General features: G+C 43.8%; 1 protein-coding gene and 2 long non-coding RNA genes across 3 annotated transcripts in view; 2 read left to right on the forward strand and 1 right to left on the reverse strand.

Annotated features, from left to right (window-relative positions):
• Positions 1-20085, forward strand: part of LOC310765314 — a 197672-nt gene that overhangs the window by 155784 nt on the left and 21803 nt on the right. The window lies entirely within an intron of this gene.
• LOC310765312 overlaps positions 1-20085 on the reverse strand; it is a 112477-nt gene that overhangs the window by 70587 nt on the left and 21805 nt on the right. The gene's annotated exons all lie outside the window — the stretch shown is intronic.
• The window catches only part of PLA2G4A (phospholipase A2 group IVA), a 91652-nt gene that overhangs the window by 52224 nt on the left and 19343 nt on the right, over positions 1-20085 (forward strand). The window contains exons 4-9 of the mRNA XM_083620098.1: positions 6369-6517; positions 10887-11000; positions 14937-14974; positions 16323-16452; positions 17874-18010; positions 19082-19304. Coding sequence (XP_083476224.1) covers positions 6369-6517; positions 10887-11000; positions 14937-14974; positions 16323-16452; positions 17874-18010; positions 19082-19304 — 791 coding nt within the window. The remainder of the gene's footprint in view (positions 1-6368; positions 6518-10886; positions 11001-14936; positions 14975-16322; positions 16453-17873; positions 18011-19081; positions 19305-20085) is intronic.

The raw sequence follows: 20085 nt of genomic DNA on the forward strand, positions 1-20085 counted from the left end.
GCTTTTAAATTGTAATCAGTCAGTTAGAATCAATGACTAAGGTAATGCGGGTTCCTTAAACAGCATTTTTGTTGACTGTATTATTTTTTAAAAAATGATAGGCTTACTTGTTATTTTACACTTCCCAGTACAGTGGTATCTCGGGTTAAGAATTTAATTTGTTCTGGAGGTCTGTACGTAACCTGAAACTGTTCTTAACCTGAAGCACCACTTTAGCTAATGGGGCCTCCTGCTGCCGCTGTGCCACTGCTGCACAATTTCTGTTCTCATCCTGAAGCAAAGTTCTTAACCTGAGGTAATATTTCTGGGTTAGCAGAGTCTGTAACCTGAAGCGTATGTAACCTGAAGCGTATGTAACCCGAGGTATCACTGTAGCAGCAAAGTCAATGAGTGTGTTTGCTTCCTTCACTCTTCTTAGACTGACTTAGAATTCAGCAATTCACTTACTGAAACTTAGAGGTTAGCTGTGGTCAAGAAAGGGGTGTGTGCAAATTCTGCTGAGTCCTTATGGCAAAACAGAAAGTAAAGCCAAAAGTGTGCTTTTTGTTTGAAAGGCAATCTAGTATGAACTCTTAGAATAGGGGTGACCACTGCTCATCCTCTCGGATGTTTCAGGCTACAATTCCCATCACCCCTGACTATTGGCCATACTGACTTGGAATGGTGACAGTTGTGGCCCACAACATCTGCTCTATCTCCCCTTTAGAAATTAAGGTGTGATCATTTAATGCATCAATGTGCTTCTCTTTCCTATGCATTCTCACCCTTGCTCAACAATACCAGGGGCTGAAGTTTTGAAATTTCGGCACATGTTGCTTAACTTTACTACTAATGAATTTTCAAAGTAATTGTGTGCATAGGAAACCGGGTGGGTAGGCAGAGTTATAGCCCATCCAGAACCCTGTGCGTGGATTTGTTGTTGTTAGTTTCTGATCTATTTTTCCTTCCTTTCCTGCATATACAAATATATGTTTTTTGGAATTGCAGCAGAGCCAGAGGTTTATGCAATACTTGTGGGTTTCAGTGGCAAATGCTGTCTCATATTCCTTTGAATGAAACTAATTGCTTGTGAATGGTAACATATTCATATGGCACAAAGCACTGTGGGGCAGTCTCACGTGGTGAGAGGGAGTCTCTTTCCCTACAGATTGCACAGATGGGCAAGTTTGTTTCTCATATTGGTAGCTGATAATCTCGGGACTTTATTGATGATTGTGAAGGAGGCCAGTGATACTGTTCCAAGGAAATGTTGAGGGCAAACTTTGATGACACATTTTGCAAAAAACCTTTCTGCAAAGAGAAAAAAAGTACAGTGGTACCTCGGGTTTCATACACTTCAGGTTACATATGCTTCAGGTTACAGACTCTGCTAACCCAGAAATAGTGCTTCAGGTTAAGAACTTTGCTTCAGGATAAGAACAGAAATTGTGCTCTGGCAGTGCGGCGGCAGCAGTAGCAGCAGGCTTCATTAACTAAAGTGGTGCTTCAGGTTAAGAACAGCTTCAGGTTAAGAACGGACCTCTGGAACGGATTAAGTACTTAACCTGAGGTACCACTGTAGTCATCTAAAGATCTTTGACTGAGAGTTGCCATTACGTCTCGGCTCCCCACTGAAGTGAAGTTGCTGCTCACCTACAAACATTTGCAGATGTAACTGGAGTCTCGGCAACGTGCAAGATGATAACTACTATGAAAAGTGATATCTTTATAAGTCCGTTTGGTACTTATAAAGGTAAGAAACTGGGGTGGGTATGTTTGATAGTTTCTCCCTGGCAATTCTTTTGCCTTGACGGGTTACTAGTATCACCTGCTGGTGATGGGATGCGGGTGGCGCTGTGGTCTAAACCACTGAGCTTGGGCTTGCCGATCAGAAGGTTGCCGGTTCGAATCCCCGTGACAGGGTGAGCTCCCCTTGCTCTGTCCCAGCTCCTGCCAACCTAGCAGTTGGAAGGCACACCAGTGCAATAGGTACCGCTGTGGCGGGAAAGTAAAGCTCTGGTTTCTGTGAGCTCTGGTTTCTGGCATGGTGTTCTGTTGCACCAGAAGCAGTTTAGTCATGCTGGCCACATGACCAGCAAAGCTGTCTGTGGACAAATGCCAGCTCCTTCAGTCTAAAAACGAGATGAGTGCTGCAACCCCATAGTTGTCTTTGACTGGTCTTAACTGTCCAGGGTTCTTTTACCTTTACCATTACCTATTACCTGCTCGAAGGGATCCGGGTGGCGCTGTGGTCTAAACCACAGAGCCTAGGGCTTGCTGATCAGAAGGTCAGCAGTTTGAATCCCCACAACGGGGTGAGCTCCCGTTGTTTGGTCCCAGCTCCTGCCCACCTAACAGTTTGAAAGCACGTCAGTACAAGTAGATAAATAGGTACTGCTCCAGTGGGAAGGTAAACGTCGTTTTCATGCGCTGCTCTGGTTTCGCCAGGAGCGGCTTAGTCATGCTGGCCACGTGACCCGGAAGCTGTCTGCGGACAAACACTGGCTCCCACAGCCTATAGAGTGAGATGAGCGCAGCAACCCCAGAGTCATCTGCGACTGGACCTAATGGTCGGGGTACCATTACCTTTATCTTTATCACCTGCTGGAAAACCCTGGGAAGAAGGAGATGGAGAATTCTGGAAACATTTGGCCTGTCTCAAAGCTCCTTGTTCTCTAGCCTTATATACTACCAAGGCCTGTTGGACTGCCCTGACAGGGGTGACCTCAGAGGGTGGACATTTTGGGGTCACTCCTTTTGCCATTTTGGAGAGAATGATTCACTCCTGAGTGGGAAACAGAAATGGCAGACTGTGTCAGGTGTGTGTTTCCAACTCAGTGAGAGGGGGAGTCCTGAGGGGGCCGTCACTTGGTTGAGATCATAGATGTGGTTACACACTTGAATAACTGGAAAGCCATTAATTCTAGTGCAAGTATAGGATGAGTGCCATGTGATGTGTTGGAGTAAGGATTGGGAGTGGGGTATGGGCATTCTGGGAGGGGAAGCTATGGTATGGTGAATGACAGGGAGCAGAAAAAAATCAAACAAATAGAAGGGGAAAGTGGCTTCAGGTCATCTCCTCTGCTGATCTTACCTTGCTGGTGACTGGTGACTTGTCTACTGAGACTCCAAGCCTGGTGTTGTTATTCAATGCCAGGTCAGTACATAATAAGATTTAATCATTATATACTCACCTATGATTTAATTACGGATGAGGGAGCTGGCCTGGCTTGTATAATTGAGATCTGGGTAGGTGAATTAGATGCAATACTTGGTTCAACACCACCTAAGTTTATAAGATCAAGACGTGGGCATTCAGGGAGAGTTGCTGTGGTCTTTAAGACATCCTTTCTACTTGGCACGAAAACGCTTTGCCTTGGAGTGAACGTTGAAGACCTGTCACTGTCAGTGGGTCAATGGGACATATATATGGGGGTCATCGGGAGCATTTATCAGGAGTTTTGGGGCACAGCGTCATCAGTCTGGAGAGGCTGTGTGCTAGCAGAAGCAGTACCTGTACACAGGGGTGTAGTGGATAAGGGGCAGTACAGTCAGTAACCATTTTGCTTGGGGGTTCCGTTCCTGCCCCCTCCCCACACGTTGGTGGAGCGCAAAAAAGTGCACCCCCACCCTTCCACCCTGCCCCCATTCCACTCTTTTAGTGACGTGTTTTGTGATGTTTTCAGTCACTTCTGAGTTCAGCACTCTGCGTGCAGGCACAAAGCTGAATTCTGCGATGTTGGAGTTGTTCCCAGGTCTGAGATTTGAGGGTTGCTGTTTTTTTTGCTTGTTCTAAATGATTATTTTTCATTTTATGTAACAAAATTTACATACTTCTTGAAACAGAGCCTTCTAAGTGGTTTGAAAATAATACGAGAAACATTAAAATGATTGTGTTCAAATGAGGTCTTGAGCGGATGAGACCAACGGTACGTCCAATGGCAAAGACAGCAGTTTCTAGAGGGAAGTGAGGGACAGATGGGGCTCATTAACCTGGGAAGGTAGTCCATCTAGAAGGAAAACTCCGATCCTGAACCTTCACTGCCTTGTGGGATATCTTTGGGAGAAGAAAAGGGTAAGGATTAAGCACAACACAAATCCAGAGTGGAGTCCCTTAGGCAGTTGGGTGGCGCCTTGTATGCTTCCTTCTAGCAAATCCACTCCACTTCCCAGTGGGGAGGAGTTGTGGTGGACGGCGTGGCCACCCACTCCCCTCCGGGGGCGGGGGACTTAGTCCCCCATTGCCCGGGGGATCCCAGCCAGCCAATCTGCTGGCCGGGGCGGGGCGAGGCCGGGACCATTTAAATGGAGGCACGAGCCGGAGGGCTTCCTCTTCGCTCGCTTCCTCAATCACCCGCCCTCCCTCCCTATTTTGCAGGTTTAGGCACTGACTTTGCTATGGTTCTTGGCTGGTCGCCGTTGAGGGCTTGGCAAATTGGCACTGGCCATTTGGTTTTCGCCTGCCGTGTAGCAAACCTCACAACTTTGTTAGGGTTGTGGTGGGGGAGGTGAGGTGTGGCCATCACCTGCCCCTCCAAGCTTAAGGGTATTCCGTTAAAGGAATCCGGGGGTGTTGATCTTGTCCAAAGCCCGGGTTGGGGGCTAGGGCCATGGCACGACCCCGACGGGAATACCAGGGGGAGCTCGAGTTGGTATGCATTGACAGGGCTTCCCCTTCCTGTGGTTTACCCTTACCAGACTTCCTGCGCATCGGGCAGGAGTCATATAGTCGGGTCCATTCAGTGCCTAAACCAATACCGCTCACATTCTGCAATCAATAAAGCTGGCCAAATTTGCCCAATAACATTAACCTAATATCCGTGTCTTTGTGTGTGTTATTTCTCAACGAGGGGGTGGCTTCGGGGTCTTGACACGCAACTCCTGCAGCCAAGCTGGTGCCAAACACGTTGCTCTATTTCACTCCTGGAGGCAACATTCCATTGTCTATCGAGGCAGATGAATACCAACAACAACTACTGTTGTGAAATGGTCTGCCTGCTAAAATATGCATTGACATTCTACCAGCTTCTCAGATGAGCATTCCTTTGATCTCCTGACCTGAACCTCCTGCTTTAATTGCCGTATTAGCAATTATGATTTTTGAGCTCTTTTAATAGGCTTGTTTTATTGGATGTTTAGCTTAATGTTTTGATGGACTTGTTTTATTGCGGATTTTAATTATGTGTGCTTATATATATATATATATATATATATATATATATATATATATGTGTGTGTACAGTAATTGGTTTTATACTTCTAAAACACTTAGAAGACACGTTGGCAATTAAGCGGTATATTAAGTAAATAACACCTGTTATTAAAAGGCCAGTGTGGCTGTGCCCTCAGGAAGGTTCTGGCTGGGGAAGAAAAGGCTGGAGCAGATCTGGAATCAAGGGAGCCAGGTTTCTTCTTCCTCTGGCAGTGGAGATGCAGGGAGGTCCTCCATGTGGGGTTTCCCCAGCTTTCCGATGGCAGCTTTTATCTGTGCACCATTTTGCATATACATGCTGCCCCTGGAGTGGAATCCTTGCATGAGAGGTGACTGCACAGCAGGTGGTGCTGTGGTCTAAACCACTGAGCCTCTTGGGCTTGCTGATCAGAAGGTCGGCGGTTAGAATCCCCGCGACAGGGTGAGCTCCTGTTGCTCTGTCCCAGCTCCTGCCAACCTAGCAGTTTGAAAGCACACCAGTGCAAGTAGATAAATAGGTACCACTGTGGTGGGAAGGTAAATGGCACTTCCATGTGCTCTGGTTTCCATCACGGTGTCCTGTTGCGCCAGAAGCGGTTCAGTCCTGCTGGCCACATGACCTGGAAAGCTGTCTGTGGACAAATGCTGGCTCCCTCGGCCTGAAAGTGAGATGAGCGCCACAACCCCATATTCGCCTTTGACTGGACATAGCCGTTCAGGGGTCCTTTACCTTTACTGTACTTGTTTCACATATTTTATTGATGTGATGTGCTGCTCTAGGAGCAAGGTGAGGGCTCTGAGCAAGCAAAATATTTGACATTAAGTCTACTCTTTCCGTGCCAGCGTGTTCTGGCCCTTTCACTGGCAGTGGTGATCAGGCAACACTGCATTCTATGCTTCAAATCCTGTTAGTGTAGGGCCATTGTGGGAGGTGTATTGAAGATGCATCAATGTAAGGACTTCTGCCAAATTTTAGCTCTCCCTAGCCAGCACATCTTGGGCACAGGGCTGTGGCCTTAACTCGATTTGTGCAAAATAGCATCTGTTCAGCCCAGGGTTTCATATGTCTGCGCAGAAGAAACACACAAACGGAAGTGCAGTTGGTGAAGATTCTGTTGAGTGCAATTGGCTGTTCGATTTACCTCCATGTTTTTGAAGAGTCTGTTACTGATTCTTGCGTGTCTTTGTTTTATTTCAGTGGACACTCCTGACCCCTATGTGGAACTGTTCATCCCGACAGCCCCAGATAGCAGAAAGAGAACGACACACATCAACAACAACGTGAACCCCGAGTGGAATGAAACCTTCGAAATAATTTTGGACCCCAAGCAGGAAAATGTTTTGGAGGTACCAGCACACGTTATATTGGCCCGGGGGTCATATGTGCAGGGCTGCTTATATCTTTTGCTGGTTTGTTCCAAAGATATTTAAACTTACCTCAGGAAAACTGTAGTATTCAGAATAATTTATACAAGTTTGCATTTTTTTTAAGTCTATTCATCTTTCTTGCTGAATTTGCAAAATGGTGTCCAGAAGCATGGTTTGACAAAGGGGGGAAGAATGTAGAATTGGTAACGTGTTTGCAGAACGCTCAAGCTTCCAGTCCACAGTGTTCTAGGTATGAATTTCCTGAGTTTACAAGGGACTGAAGAAGGACATTGCTACAGGCTGGGGAGTTCAGCAAAAAGTGAGCAAAAATATTACTAGACTAAGGCATTTCCTACAGAGACGGTACACCTATGTTTGCAGTATAGTGGGTGATGCTGTGGTCTAAAGACAGAGCCTCTTGGGCTTGCCGATCAGAAGGTCGGCAGTTCAAATCCCTGCGGCTGGGTGAGCTCCCGTTGCTCTGTCCCAGCTCCTGCCAACCTAGCAGTCCAAAAGCACACCAGTACAAGTAGATAAATAGGTACCACTGTGGCGGGAAGGTAAACGGCACTTCCGTGTGCTCTGGTTTCCATCACGGTGTCCCGTTGCGCCAGAAGCGGTTCAGTCATGCTGGCCTCATGACCCAGAAAGCTGTCTGTGGACAAACACCGGCTCCCTCGCCCTGAAAGCGAGATGAGTGTCGCAACCCCATAGTGGCTTTTGGCAGAACTTAACCATCCAGGAGTCCTTTACCTTTTTACATCAGGTTACAGGTGAGAGCTCACATAATGGAACTCTTCCCCCAAAAGATAGCTTCATGTGGGAAATGAATACATCAAGCTAGGCTTGAACTCTTCCCCTTTACATTGAGTTTTCTATGGTCAGGGAGTTAATTTGTTAGTAGGAACATGTGAATCCCGACCGGCAGTCTGAAGTGATATAGCCCAGCCAGGAGTCCCCCACCTCGGTGAGATCTGGCTCACTCAGTATGAGAAGAGAGAGCAACCTGTGGGCTTCTTGAGAGGTTTGGAGAAGAGAAGGTCATTTGAGGACCTGCCCTGCGCAACTAAGTCTCTCACGACCTCGTTCCCCATTTGTAGAATGGCTTTAATGTCGGGGTAAATAAGATAAGATAAGATAAGAGGGACACGGGTGGCGCTGTGGGTAAAACCTCAGCGCCTAGGACTTGCCGATCGTCAGGTTGACGGTTCGAATCCCCGCGGCGCGGTGCGCTCCCGTTGCTCGGTCCCAGCGCCTGCCAACCTAGCAGTTCGAAAGCACCCTCGGGTGCAAGTAGATAAATAGGGACCGCTTACTAGCGGGAAGGTAAACGGCGTTTCCGTGTGCTGCACTGGCTCGCCAGATGCAGCTTGTCACGCTGGCCACGTGACCCAGAAGTGTCTCCGGACAGCGCTGGCCCCCGGCCTCTTAAGCGAGATGGGCGCAGAACCCTAGAGTTGGACATGACTGGCCCGTACGGGCAGGGGTACCTTTACCTTTAAATAAGATAAGGAAACTTTGTGAGGCAAAGCTTTCATATCTCAACAGAACTGAGCCTTTGAATTTTTTTTTTTTAATGCTGCAACTGGAACAAACAAAACAAGAGTAAATAAATGAGCAACTCTGAGATCATAATTGAGTGTTGTTCTCTTCACTCAACGCTGTGTAACCACATCCATTCACCACATTATCTAGGACATTATGAGTAGTAGCAAGGGGCCTACTGGTGCTTGTGATAGAAGGAAATCCAATACTCTCATGCATGGTATATGTGTGCTGAGCTTAAATGAGTATATCTGTTCCAAATTGGGGCTTTCATTCCAGCAACATCCTCTTTTATTTCTCTTTATGCTGTTCTTAGTACGCATTATGTGAACTTCCCTTATTCTCGGAGGCAGAAAAAAATATCGAAAGGAATTTTCTTAAGGGGCTAGCTAGTTCGCTCATTTCTGTTGCTATAACTAGGGTGAATTGAAATAATTTCCCACTGGGCAGCTTTAAAAAGGAACATTGAGAAACCTGCTTTTATTGTAATAGATTTAATAATTTAAATTGACATGCTCAGCTGCTTGTGGAAACACATGACGAAAATTCTGAAAGCTAACACTAAAGAACCAATAATGTTGTGTAGGCTGGATAAGAGTGTTTATCTGACAGTAATGCAGTGCCATTTGCAAAAGTGCTTTCCCTTTACTATCACATTTCTATAATGTACACAGTATTAAATTTAGTTTGTAATTCAGTCCTTAGAAATGTATCATTGTGGAGGCCTACCCTTCTCTGCTTAAATTCTTATTTTTCAAGTAAATTTGTTAACCAATGTTGTTAGTTTGACAAATGAAACAATGACACCCATGACCAACTAGTAATGGGGGAAATGCAAAGCTGGGGAAATTTGAAATAAGGATTCAAAAAGATGGAAACGCTCCATTCTGAGCTGGGCCCAGACCCTTCTGAATTTGGTCTAGCTGGAAATGGGCTTTGCCAGCCATTCCTACTGCTCTCATTCTCTCCCCAGCCCTATTCCCAAGCAAATAAACCTGGCCTTTGAGAAGAAGAGGGGGAAATCTAACAGCAAGAAGAGCTTAAAAGTGGCAGGCAAAACCTTGTAGTTGGAAATGATATTTCTGAGCATACTTACCAGAGTTCATGAAATTCAAAGTTTCCTTAATTTCTTGAATTTAATTACAATTTACTTTCTCCTGCCTCTGGTGTATGGGGCCAGACTGAAGTGGTGATTAAGTGTCCGCTTCAGCTAGTGTTAACTACAAAATAATAACACAAAATTCTGCAAAATTATATGGTCATCAGAGTAATGTATATGTTTAGCATCTCCTTTTACATTCCCCTGCCTTTGGGGCCACTTACTGATGATCTCCATTCTACACTATGAGAATGAGCAAAGGAGGGAAAAGTAAAGAAATGGCTATAGATCAACATCTTTATGATGTTGGAATGTCATACTCTGTGCAACCATTGGCACGCATCTGCGAGTTAATTATTTTAATAGCTGCAGCACTAAGTACAGTGGTACCTTGGTAGCTGAACGGCTTAGTTGTCGAACAAAATGGCTTCCGGACGTCGCAAACTCGGAAGTGAGTGTTCCGGTTTGCGAACGTTTTTTGGAAGCCGAACGTCGGACACGGCTTCCGATTGAGTGCAGGAAGCCTTGGTTTTCAAACCATTTCGGGAGTCGAACGGATTCCTGGAATGGATTAAATTCGAGAACCAAGGTACCACTGTAGTGAGTTGTATGCATGAATGGACTATTACAACAGATCAGACACAACAGATAAGATTCACATATCACCTCAGAATACAACACTGTTTCAAGGGAATCAATTCCCACAAGTCTCAAGTAATACACTGAATACCCAACTGATTAAAAATCATATCATAATATTGCATTTTTGAACTGGCCCCCAGATGCCTGTCTTGATCTCAGAATCCTTTCCATGCCTCATTCTAGTATGTGGCTGCTCTGATGTTAGAATAGTATGAGTCTTTGGGCACACTATTTCAAAATGTTTTTGTCTACTGGTGGTGAATCTTCATTGAGCATATTTCTGCCAGATTTTAATATTTTATTTTCCTCATTCATGCTCAGTTTGTTGTACACTAATGTATACTAATGTACACCAATGCTTGAATTTTCCTTTTTCCTGCTTAATTTCTGATTTTTTTCTACATTAGTATTTTTAAATAACCCATCATGGCTTAGGAACGAGGTGGGCAAATTTGCAGCTGTCCTAGATTCCTGGCAAGATATATTGAAAAATAGGTGATTGGTGCATTATCAGAGTCTGCCCATTCATACTGAGGAACAGGAAGCTACCCTGAAACCAGATACAGTGGTACCTCGGGTTACACACGCTTCAGGTTACATATACTTCAGGTTACAGACTCTGCTAACCCAGAAATATTACCTGGGGTTAAGAACTTTGCTTCAGGATGAGAATAGAAATTGTGCTCTGGTGGCACGGCAGCAGCAGGAGGCCCCATTAGCTAAAGTGGTGCTTCAAGTTAAGAACAGTTTCAGGTTAAGAAGGGACCTCCGGAACGAATTAAGTACTTAACCCGAGGTACCACTGTATCTATCTATACTAGTGGTCTAGATAGAGAACGGGACCCAAAAATGTACATCAGAAATGGCAGTAGAGAAAGGCAATTGGATGACAAAAGAAAAAGAAAATGCTTAGATATATCAAGTTTGGTTCCTCTGCTTTGCCATATCTGACAAAGGTGTACTAATAATTGCTTGGCAAGTATGTTGCCTTTAATGAATGTTATCATAAAGGCAAATAGGTGGTTTTTTAAAATAAAAAAAAATAATGTTTATCTTTTGCAGGTCACTCTTATGGATGCAAATTATGTGATGGATGAGACAATTGGTACAGCAACGTTCCCCATATCTTCTTTGAAAGTGGGAGAGAAGAAAGAGGTCTCACTCATCATTAATAAAGTAGGTTTCAAAATTCCGCTGGTAGAATATGAGTTCCATTGATGTCGGTGGCAAAACTGGCATTGTGCAGTATTATGGAGGGCTAAGAGTGTCTCTAGTCATTAAAGTATTACAAATCTGCTCCTTACTTCCAGGGTGGAAGTTCATAAGCTTCAAAATCAAAGTTTTCAGTAGGACTAACAGCAGCCTACTGTAAAATGAAACAAATGCAAAAAACAAGTTAAAAGACAGCAGTAGAACCCAAAACATATAAATACATTGATTCAATGAGTGTATAGAAGCAGTTCTTTTATATAATGTATCCCATGTAGCCATGTCCAACAGTGATAATCCTTTTTTAATCATGGTGGAATTTAGTATGATGTGAAGGATGCTATAAAGCAGGGCCCTTTCAAACAATAGTAACTTGGCTTACAAGGCTGTTGTGATTTACTTGTATAATGAGACAACGTTATTAACTGTGCTGATCATAGGAAAAGGGCATGATGTGCATTTAAAAAATGATTAAAACTAGATCCTTATTGCTGTTGGATTAGCTTGGTAATGCTTTCTCAGGAGAGAAAGAGCTTGGGGAAATGGCAAGGCAATTGCAACACCTTTTATACTATTAGTAATATTACCATTTTCCTTGGTGAAGACTTTATTTCCTGCGCATCTGGCTGGGTTTCCCCAGTCAGTCTGGGCGGCTTCCAACAATATATATATAAAACATTGAAACGTCAGTCATTAAAAACTTCCCTTCAGATGTCTTCTAAACGTCAGATAGTTGGTAATTTCTTTGACGGGAAAGTTGAAGGGAGTTCAGTGCTGTATACGCACACCAATGGAAGCATGACATGCACTGCCACCCCTTTTCTCTGCCCACTCCTGCATTGTAATAATAATAATAATAATAATAATAATAATAATAATAATAATAATAGTAGTAGTAGTAGTAGTAGTAGTAATTTATTATTTATACCCCTCTCATCTGCTGGGGTTTTCCCAGCCACTCTGGGCGGCTTCCAACAGAATACTAAAAACATGACAGAACATCAAACCTTAAAAACTTCCCTAAACAGGGCTGCCTTCAGATGCCTTCTAAAAGTCAGATAGTTGTTTATTTCCTTGGCATCTGATGGGAGGGCGTTCCACAGGGCAGGTGCCACTACCGAGAAGGCCCTCTGCCTGGTTCCCTGTAACCTCACTTCTTGGAGTGAGAGAACTGCCAGAAGGCCCTCGGCACTTGACCACAGTGTTCGGGCTGAATGATGGGGGTGGAGACGCTCCCTCAGGTATACTGGGCCGAGGCCATTTAGGGCTTCAAAGGTCAGCACCAATGCTTTGAATTGTGCTCGGAAACGTACTGGGAGCCAGTGAATATCCTTTATATATATAGTCCCGGCAGCCACTTCCAGTCACCAGCCTAGCTTTCACATTCTGGATTAGTTGTAGTTTCTAAGTCACCTTCAAAGGTAGCCCCATGTAGAGCACATTGTAGTAGTCCAAGCGAGAGATAACCAGAGCATGCACCACTCTTGCAAGACAGTCTGCGGGCTGGTAGGGTCTCAGCCAGTGTACCAGATGGAGCTGGTAGACAGCTGCCCTGGACACAGAATGGACCTGTGCCTCCATGGACAGCTGTGAGTCCAAAATGGCTCCCAGGCTGCGCATCTGGTCCTTCAGGGACACAGTTGCCCCATTCAGGACCAGGGAGACCCCCATATCCGCCTGCCCCTGTCCCCCCAAAACAGAACTTCTGTCTTGTCAGGATCAACCTCAATCTGTTAGCCGCCATCCTAATAACCACCACTGAGAAGGTTGATATGGGGGAAGGCACACTTCTAAAATGTCAGTGGAAGAGAGAAGGGCGATATTTATTTTTATGATCAGCACCATCAATATATATGGTGCTTTAAGGAGCTGGGCAGACCAAAAAAAGAAACAAGACTTTATCTTTGCCACCCAGGGAGAAACAATTGACCTGGAGCCATGCTGCTTGTTTGGTTCACCACTTGGCAAAGAGAGCTGGAGGGGAATCTAAGTTAAGCACACAGGAAGGGAGGAGCTGTCAGCTGGCTTTTCGTTTGTGGTTTGCCTCTAATTATGTCTCCTTAGTGCTAAATATTTTTAAGGAGTTGGGAGCAGATGGAGCTGGGGAAGATTATCCACAAAGGGAAGAAGGCCGTGGACAGAGTCGGTCCAAGACACTTGGCTGCCCGAGGCGGAAGAAGTCAACCTTTTCTTCTGTAAACTGCCTTGGGGGTGTCTTGTTTAAAGGCACCAAATAAGCAAATGATCCAACAAGGGCAGGGAAGGTGGTACAAGTTAAGGTGGTGCTGTATTTACAGTAGTAAATGGATACAGTGGTGCCTTGGTTCTCAAACGCTTTGATACTCAAAACAGCTTGGAACCCAAACACTGCAAACCTAGAAGCTGAACATGCTCCGTTTTGAGTGCCACACTTCTGTTTTGAGTATTACGCTGAGGTCTATCTGTTTTTGCAGTTTGTTTTGTGTTTTTGTAGCTTTTTTGTTTTGTTTTTGTGACTGTGTGGAACTCAGTTCAGCTACTGGTGGATTGATTATGTGACTGCAGCACACTGTTTATTGCTTTCATTTTATGGATCAATGGTCTCGTGAGGAGGAGGAGGAGTTTGGATTTGATATCCCGCTTTATCACTACCTTAAGGGGTCTCAAAGCAGCTAGCAATCTCCTTTCCCTTCCTCCCCCACAACAAACACTCTGTGAGGTGAGTGGGGCTGAGAGACTTCAGAGAAGTGTGACTAGCCCAAGGTCACCCAGCAGCTGCATGTGGAGGAGCGGGGAATCAAACCCGGTTCACCAGATTACGAGTCCACTGCTCTTAACCACTACACCACACTGGCTCTCTTCTTTTAGATATCTTTACTATCTTTTAGATAGTAAAATTCATGTTAAATTGCTGTTTTAGGGGTTGTTTTTAAAAGTCAGGAATGGATTAATCTGTTTTGCATTACTTTCTATGGGAAAGCACGCCTTGGTTTTGGAACATTTTGGTTTTGGAACGGACTTTCGAAACCGATTAAGTTTGAGAACCAAGGTACCACTGTATAGTAAAAGTCAGATGAATTGTAGAAGTGAAGGGGGGTATTTTGCAGCAGCGTAGGATTAAAGCACTGTCCTGAAAGTCGGAAGGCCACTTCACCAGGTGATGGTTTCAGGAACAGGTGACAGGAAAGTTCAGAAGCACAAAGCCACCAGGGCGGGAAAGTTGAAGAGCTGTAGGGAGTTCAGTGCTGTACATGCACACAATGGAAGCATGACATGCACTGCCACCCCTTTTCTCTGGCCACTCCTGCATTGTAACAACAACAACAAAACAACAATTATAATAATAAATATAATAATAAATTTATTATTTATACCCCTCTCATCTGCCAGGCGGCCACTCTGGGCGGCTTCCAACAGAATAACATGACAAAACATCAAACTTAAAAAACTTCCCTAAACAGGGCTGCCTTCAGATGCCTTCTAAAAGTCAGATAGTTGTTTATTTCCTTGGCATCTGATGGGAGGGCGTTCCACAGGGCAGGCGCCACCACCGAAAAGGCCTTCTGCCTGGTTCCCTGTAACCTCACTTCTCGCAGTGAGGGAACCACCAGAAGGCCCTCAGAGCTGGACCTCAGTGTCCAGGCTGAACGATGGACAAGCTACAAGCTTTGGTCTGTTTCTTTTAACTTGCTGGAATTCTCTGTCTAGCCACTGTGAGAAACAGGATGGACCTTTGGGTCTGATCCTATGAGGGTTTTATTTTTAATCTTACTTAGTTGCCCTCTTAAGTTCTGTACTTTCTACAAGTTTCTGTCATTCCATAGCTTAATTAATTGCATCGTTGAGTAAACTACATTTTTTTGGTGTTGGTTATCATTTAACTGCAAAGAAAGACCATGATCTTTCCCCACTTGTCTTGTTTAGGTCATTACCGTTACTTTGGAGGTATCTCTTGAAGTTTGGTAAGTCATCTTAATGCAATAAAGACAGAAATTTAGAGATTTGAGAAGCAGTATGGTTTTGAGAGGAGGTTTTGGTTGTCGTTGCTTTGCTATGTTTTGTAAATTTAAGTGTGAAGCTGTAAAATTAACTGTGTAGAGCTAACTGTTAGAATAACTTAGCATTGAAAATATCAGGTAGGAAGTTCTTATTATCCAGCAAGCCCCATTAATCTTCAGAGGAGGTATTTGACATGTGCTTAATTATCCCACTTATTTAAACTGGTGGGATTCAAATGTACCATACTAGATTCTAAGCAATATTTGCAATATTCTAAAAATGTTGCAGATTTTGGGTACATAAAACTAGAAAGCCTGGAAATCTGTTGGACTGTAACCTTTCTGCAGAACACAGAATATGACATCTAATGTACAAGTTTAAAGGGCAAATGCCCAGTTTTCATGGCGGTTGCTGTTTCTTCTTCTAAAACACAGAGGGAACAATTAAACACAGTTAAATGTGCTTGGCCCATTGATTTTTAATAGGATTAAAGATGGTTAACTGTCTTTGTGTTGAGAAAATAAAGTCTAAATGAAGTCTCTTGGTGGTCACAGAGTAGAGTATCAGCAACTATCAGCCACTCCCATATAAAAATTTACAATAGCACTGACATATAATTGCCAATAGTTATCGTAGTCAGTTCCGCATTACAAGTGCCATTACAATGCTGCCAATGATTTTAACTGTTTACAGTGGTTTTTAAAAATAAATTAAGAATTTTACTCTGATCTTTAAAAAAATCCTTGATCTTCCTGGTTTCTGATCTTCCCTGCCAGTTTTGCCAACTCTGCGTATTCCATCAGTTTCATCTGCCATTCTTCTTTTGTTGGTACTTCTCCTTCTTTCCTTCTCTGGGCTAGTAGCATTCTCACTGCTGTTGTTGCATACATAGAAAGTATTTTATCCTCTTTTGGTAACTCTTCACCTATTATACTTCACAAAAGGGCTTCTGGTTTCTTAACAAATGTATTCTTAAACATTTTCTTTCATTCATTGTATATCATTTCCCAGAAAGCCTTTACTTGTATACATGCCCACCGCATATGATAAAAACAAATTTGAACTTGTTTTATACATTTTTGCAATTTTACTTGGTGTTTAACAGGCATAGGCAAACTCCAGCCCTCCAGATGTTTGGGACTACAATTCCCATCATCCCTAGCTAACAGGACCAGTGTTCAAGTATGATGGGAATTGTAGTCCCAAACATCTGGAGGGCCGGAGTTTGCCTATGCCTGGTGTTAAATATCATCGGTACATCATTTTCATATAATTCCATGCTGTAAAACTTCTCTGTTTTTTACCCGGCAGCTCATCAACAGACCTCCGTTTCAGCATGGCATTGTGCGATGAGGAAAAGGCTTTCCGAGAGCAGCGGAAAACTAAAGTAATGCACCATCTGAACAATTTCCTGGGGACAGACCTGACTTCTACCCGTGATGTAAGTTTGGAAGGCTCGTGTCAGTAGCCAAGATGGTTGTTGCTGTCAGAATCTCAGTAGTGAGTTTTTTTAAATGCAAATACTCATAAAACGAAGTTACTGAATAGGTGTGTCTGTAGTCCAGACTGTTAAAATACCAGCAGCATATCTGGTGCTGAGCATATTTACTCAGTTGGCTTTGTTAATGCTTGACTTTGAGATGTATTATCTATTCCTGCTATCTATAGTCCTGCAGTTTTTTGTTTCAAAGTTCAACACACTCATTTTCTAGCCTCTGCTGGCAAAATCTGGATGCTAGGATTTGTTTTCTGGAAATTGTCGCATGTCTGGGACTTTATTTTAATCTTAATTTTAAACAATTAGACCAGTCTCTCCCTCCCACCCTCATTTTTATTTTTCCTTTAGGCTTAGGAGAGTGGGAATCTTAGTTTGGATGGTATGATATCTAATGTAGCATCAGACTCTTTTGTATAAACCTGAAAAAGTGACTGTGGACCACCAAAAAGGGCAGAACAACTGTGGGAGTTGAGGAGAAACCAGTATTTAAAGAGGATCAGATTGTTCAGCTGAGTCAGAAGCAAAACTGCTGTCAGAGGTGTACCAGTCGAATAATGTTGGCAGCTTGTTTTAATTCTAAGATAAAGGTAAAGGGACCCCTGACCATTAGGTCCAGTCGTGACCGACTCTGGGGTTGCGACGCTCATCTCGCTTTATTGGCTGAGGGAGCCGGCGTACAGCTTCCAGGTCATGTGGCCAGCATGACTAAGCCGCTTCTGGCGAACCAGAGCAGCATACATAAATGCCGTTTAGCTTCCCACCGGAGCGGTACCTATATATCTACTTGTACTTTGACGTGCTTTCGAACTGCTAGGTTGGCAGGAGCTGGGACCGAGCAACGGGAGCTCACCCCGTCACGGGGATTCAAACCGCCGACCTTCTGATCAGCAAGTCCTAGGCTCTGTGGTTTAACCCACAGCGCCACCCGCGCCCCTATGTTTTAATTCCACAGCACCATAAATGTATAATTTGATTTACAAAGTAACATAAGGAGGGGTTTGCTATGTATTTCCACTCTAAGGAGCTTACATTGTAAATTTTGACAGCAGGGAGGGCAACAGAAAATGGAAGGGTGAGGCATGGATAGAAAAGAAGAATGGAAGAGAATGTTTTTATTTGAAGACGAGGAATATAGTTCTCACTGCCCCATAGCCTTTCTCAGAGGTGATTTTATTCCCTCTAGGTGATCCAGAAACTACCTAGGTCTGTAGGAACAAAAGAATTTCAGTAGACATAATATTTCAGTGTTAAGTTATAAATAAAATTTCCAATAAAAAATCATTTTTAAAAAATTCAGTAGATGGATAAACTATGCCACACACATTGAATGTTTAAAAATCCATCTTTATTGTATGCTTATCCAGGTACCAGTGATTGCAATATTGGGATCTGGTGGTGGATTCCGTGCCACAGTGGGGTTTGCTGGGGTGATGAAAGCACTGTATGAATCTGGAATTCTGGACTGTGCAACGTATATCGCTGGCTTATCTGGATCCACATGGTATGTTTCCCCACCGAACTGTCCTCATCTCAACTTTCTTATATAATAATAACTTCCTTCAAATCTCATTCTTTCTAGATGTAGGTCAATGCATGAAAAGTTGAAATGGTTTTGAATAGGAACATCCTGAGTTCCTTATCTGCTGATCCTGTTAACCAGGTTGCAGGAATGGAAACCAATGCAGAAGCAAATCCCTTTTCAGTTAATAGTTGACGGAGCGTCTGGCTTGAGCCTCTAGGCCAGTGATGGCCAAACGTGGCCCTCCAGCTGTTTTGGGACTACAGTTCCCATCATTCCAGACCACTGGTCCTGTTAGCTAGGGATGATGGGAGTTGTAGTCCAAAAACAGCTGGAGGGCCACGTTTGGCCCTCACTGCTCTAGGCTCTTCTGGTGCTTTGATTCTGTGATTTTAAAATGCTTTCTGAATGAATGAAATTGAAAAAAGGGACCCCTGGATGATTAAGTCCAATTAAAGGCGACTATGGGGTTGCGGCGGTCATCTTGCTTTTCAGGCCAATGGAGCCAGTGTTTGCCCACAGACAGCTTTCCAAGTCATGTGACCAGCAGGACTAAACCGCTACTGGTGCATGGGGGAGTCACAATGAGTGCCAGAGTGCATGGAAACGCCATTTACTTTCCCACTGCAGTGGTACCTATTTTTCTACTTGCCCTGGTGTGCTTTCAAACTGCTAGGTTGGCAGGAGCTGGGACAGAGCAACGGGAGCTCCCCCCTTTGCATGGATTCAAACTGCCGACCTTCTGATCGGCAAGCCCAAGAGGCTCAGTGGTTTAGGCCACAGCACCAGCGGCGTCCCTACATGAATGAAATATTGCAATGTAGGAAATTTTGTAATTGCATCTTCAGATGAAAGTGAACCCCCCCCCAATAAGTTTGCTCCTGATTCATGTATTTTACAGTATATCGTTTCTCTTGCTATCTTAAATCATCCAGAGGGTGGAGTTAAGGGATTATTATTTTTACCTTGGTACTGAAACATCTTCAGCTGCTGCTGGAAATGATTTTAGATGTTCTGCACAGTAACTCTAAACTTGCTTGTGGCCATTTGCAGGTATATGTCAACCTTGTACTCTCACCCAGATTTCCCAGTAAAAGGACCAAAGGAAATAAATGAGGAGCTGAAGAATTGTGTCAGTCACAACCCATTAAAACTGCTCACTCCTCAGAAAGTAAAGCGATATATTGAAGCATTATGGAAAAAGAAGAGGTCTGGGCAGCCTGTTACATTTACAGATATCTTTGGAATGTTGATTGGAGAAACTCTCATCCAAAATGTAAGTTTGCAAATAAAACTTGGAGGCAGGCGCAGGTTTTACTGTAGCACGGTCAAAAATCTTTTGGGCCGATCAGTTTACTTTTTGCTTTGCAAATCAGTATATCTATCTGTGGTTTGGTATGTGTGATGTCAAGTTTTGTATTATGAGCTTATTTCTCTCTCAGCCCTCCAAAGGAATTCACAAAGTCCACATATTTATTTATCGAGACTCTCCCACAGTGTTTTATGCCGTATAATAATGTTACAATTGATGAACAATTTGTGTAACTTCAGTGTCCATTGAGGCAGTGTCTGCTGTTCAAGCCCACAAGTATGGCATAAAATTCTATTACATTGCAGTTCTAAAATAACATTTGTTTATGATGCAAACATTTCTGTGGAGATGGAAAAAGGTGCCCCAGCAGCTCAAGTCTGCTTTGTGCAAAATCTTTTCGCTCTTCGACACTGCTGAAATATTTTTAAATTTGCCTTGGTCTTGAAGTTTTATTTATGGAATGTTTTATGATGATCTGGTATATAATTGGTGCTTTAATGCGCTCTACGTGGGGCTACCTTTGAAGGTGACCCGGAAACTGCAATTAATCCAGAATGCGGCAGCTAGACTGGTGACTGGGAGTGGCCACCGGGACCACATAACACCAGTCCTAAGAGATCTGCATTGGCTCCCAGTACGTTTCTGAGCACAATTCAAAGTGTTGGTGCTGACCTTTAAAGCCCTAAACGGCCGCGGCCCTGTATACCTGAAGGAGCATCTCCACCCCCATCGTTCAGCCCGGACA

Source organism: Podarcis filfolensis, assembly GCF_964270895.1.
Source record: "Podarcis filfolensis genome assembly, chromosome: 6".
Lineage (NCBI taxonomy): Eukaryota > Metazoa > Chordata > Lepidosauria > Squamata > Lacertidae > Podarcis > Podarcis filfolensis.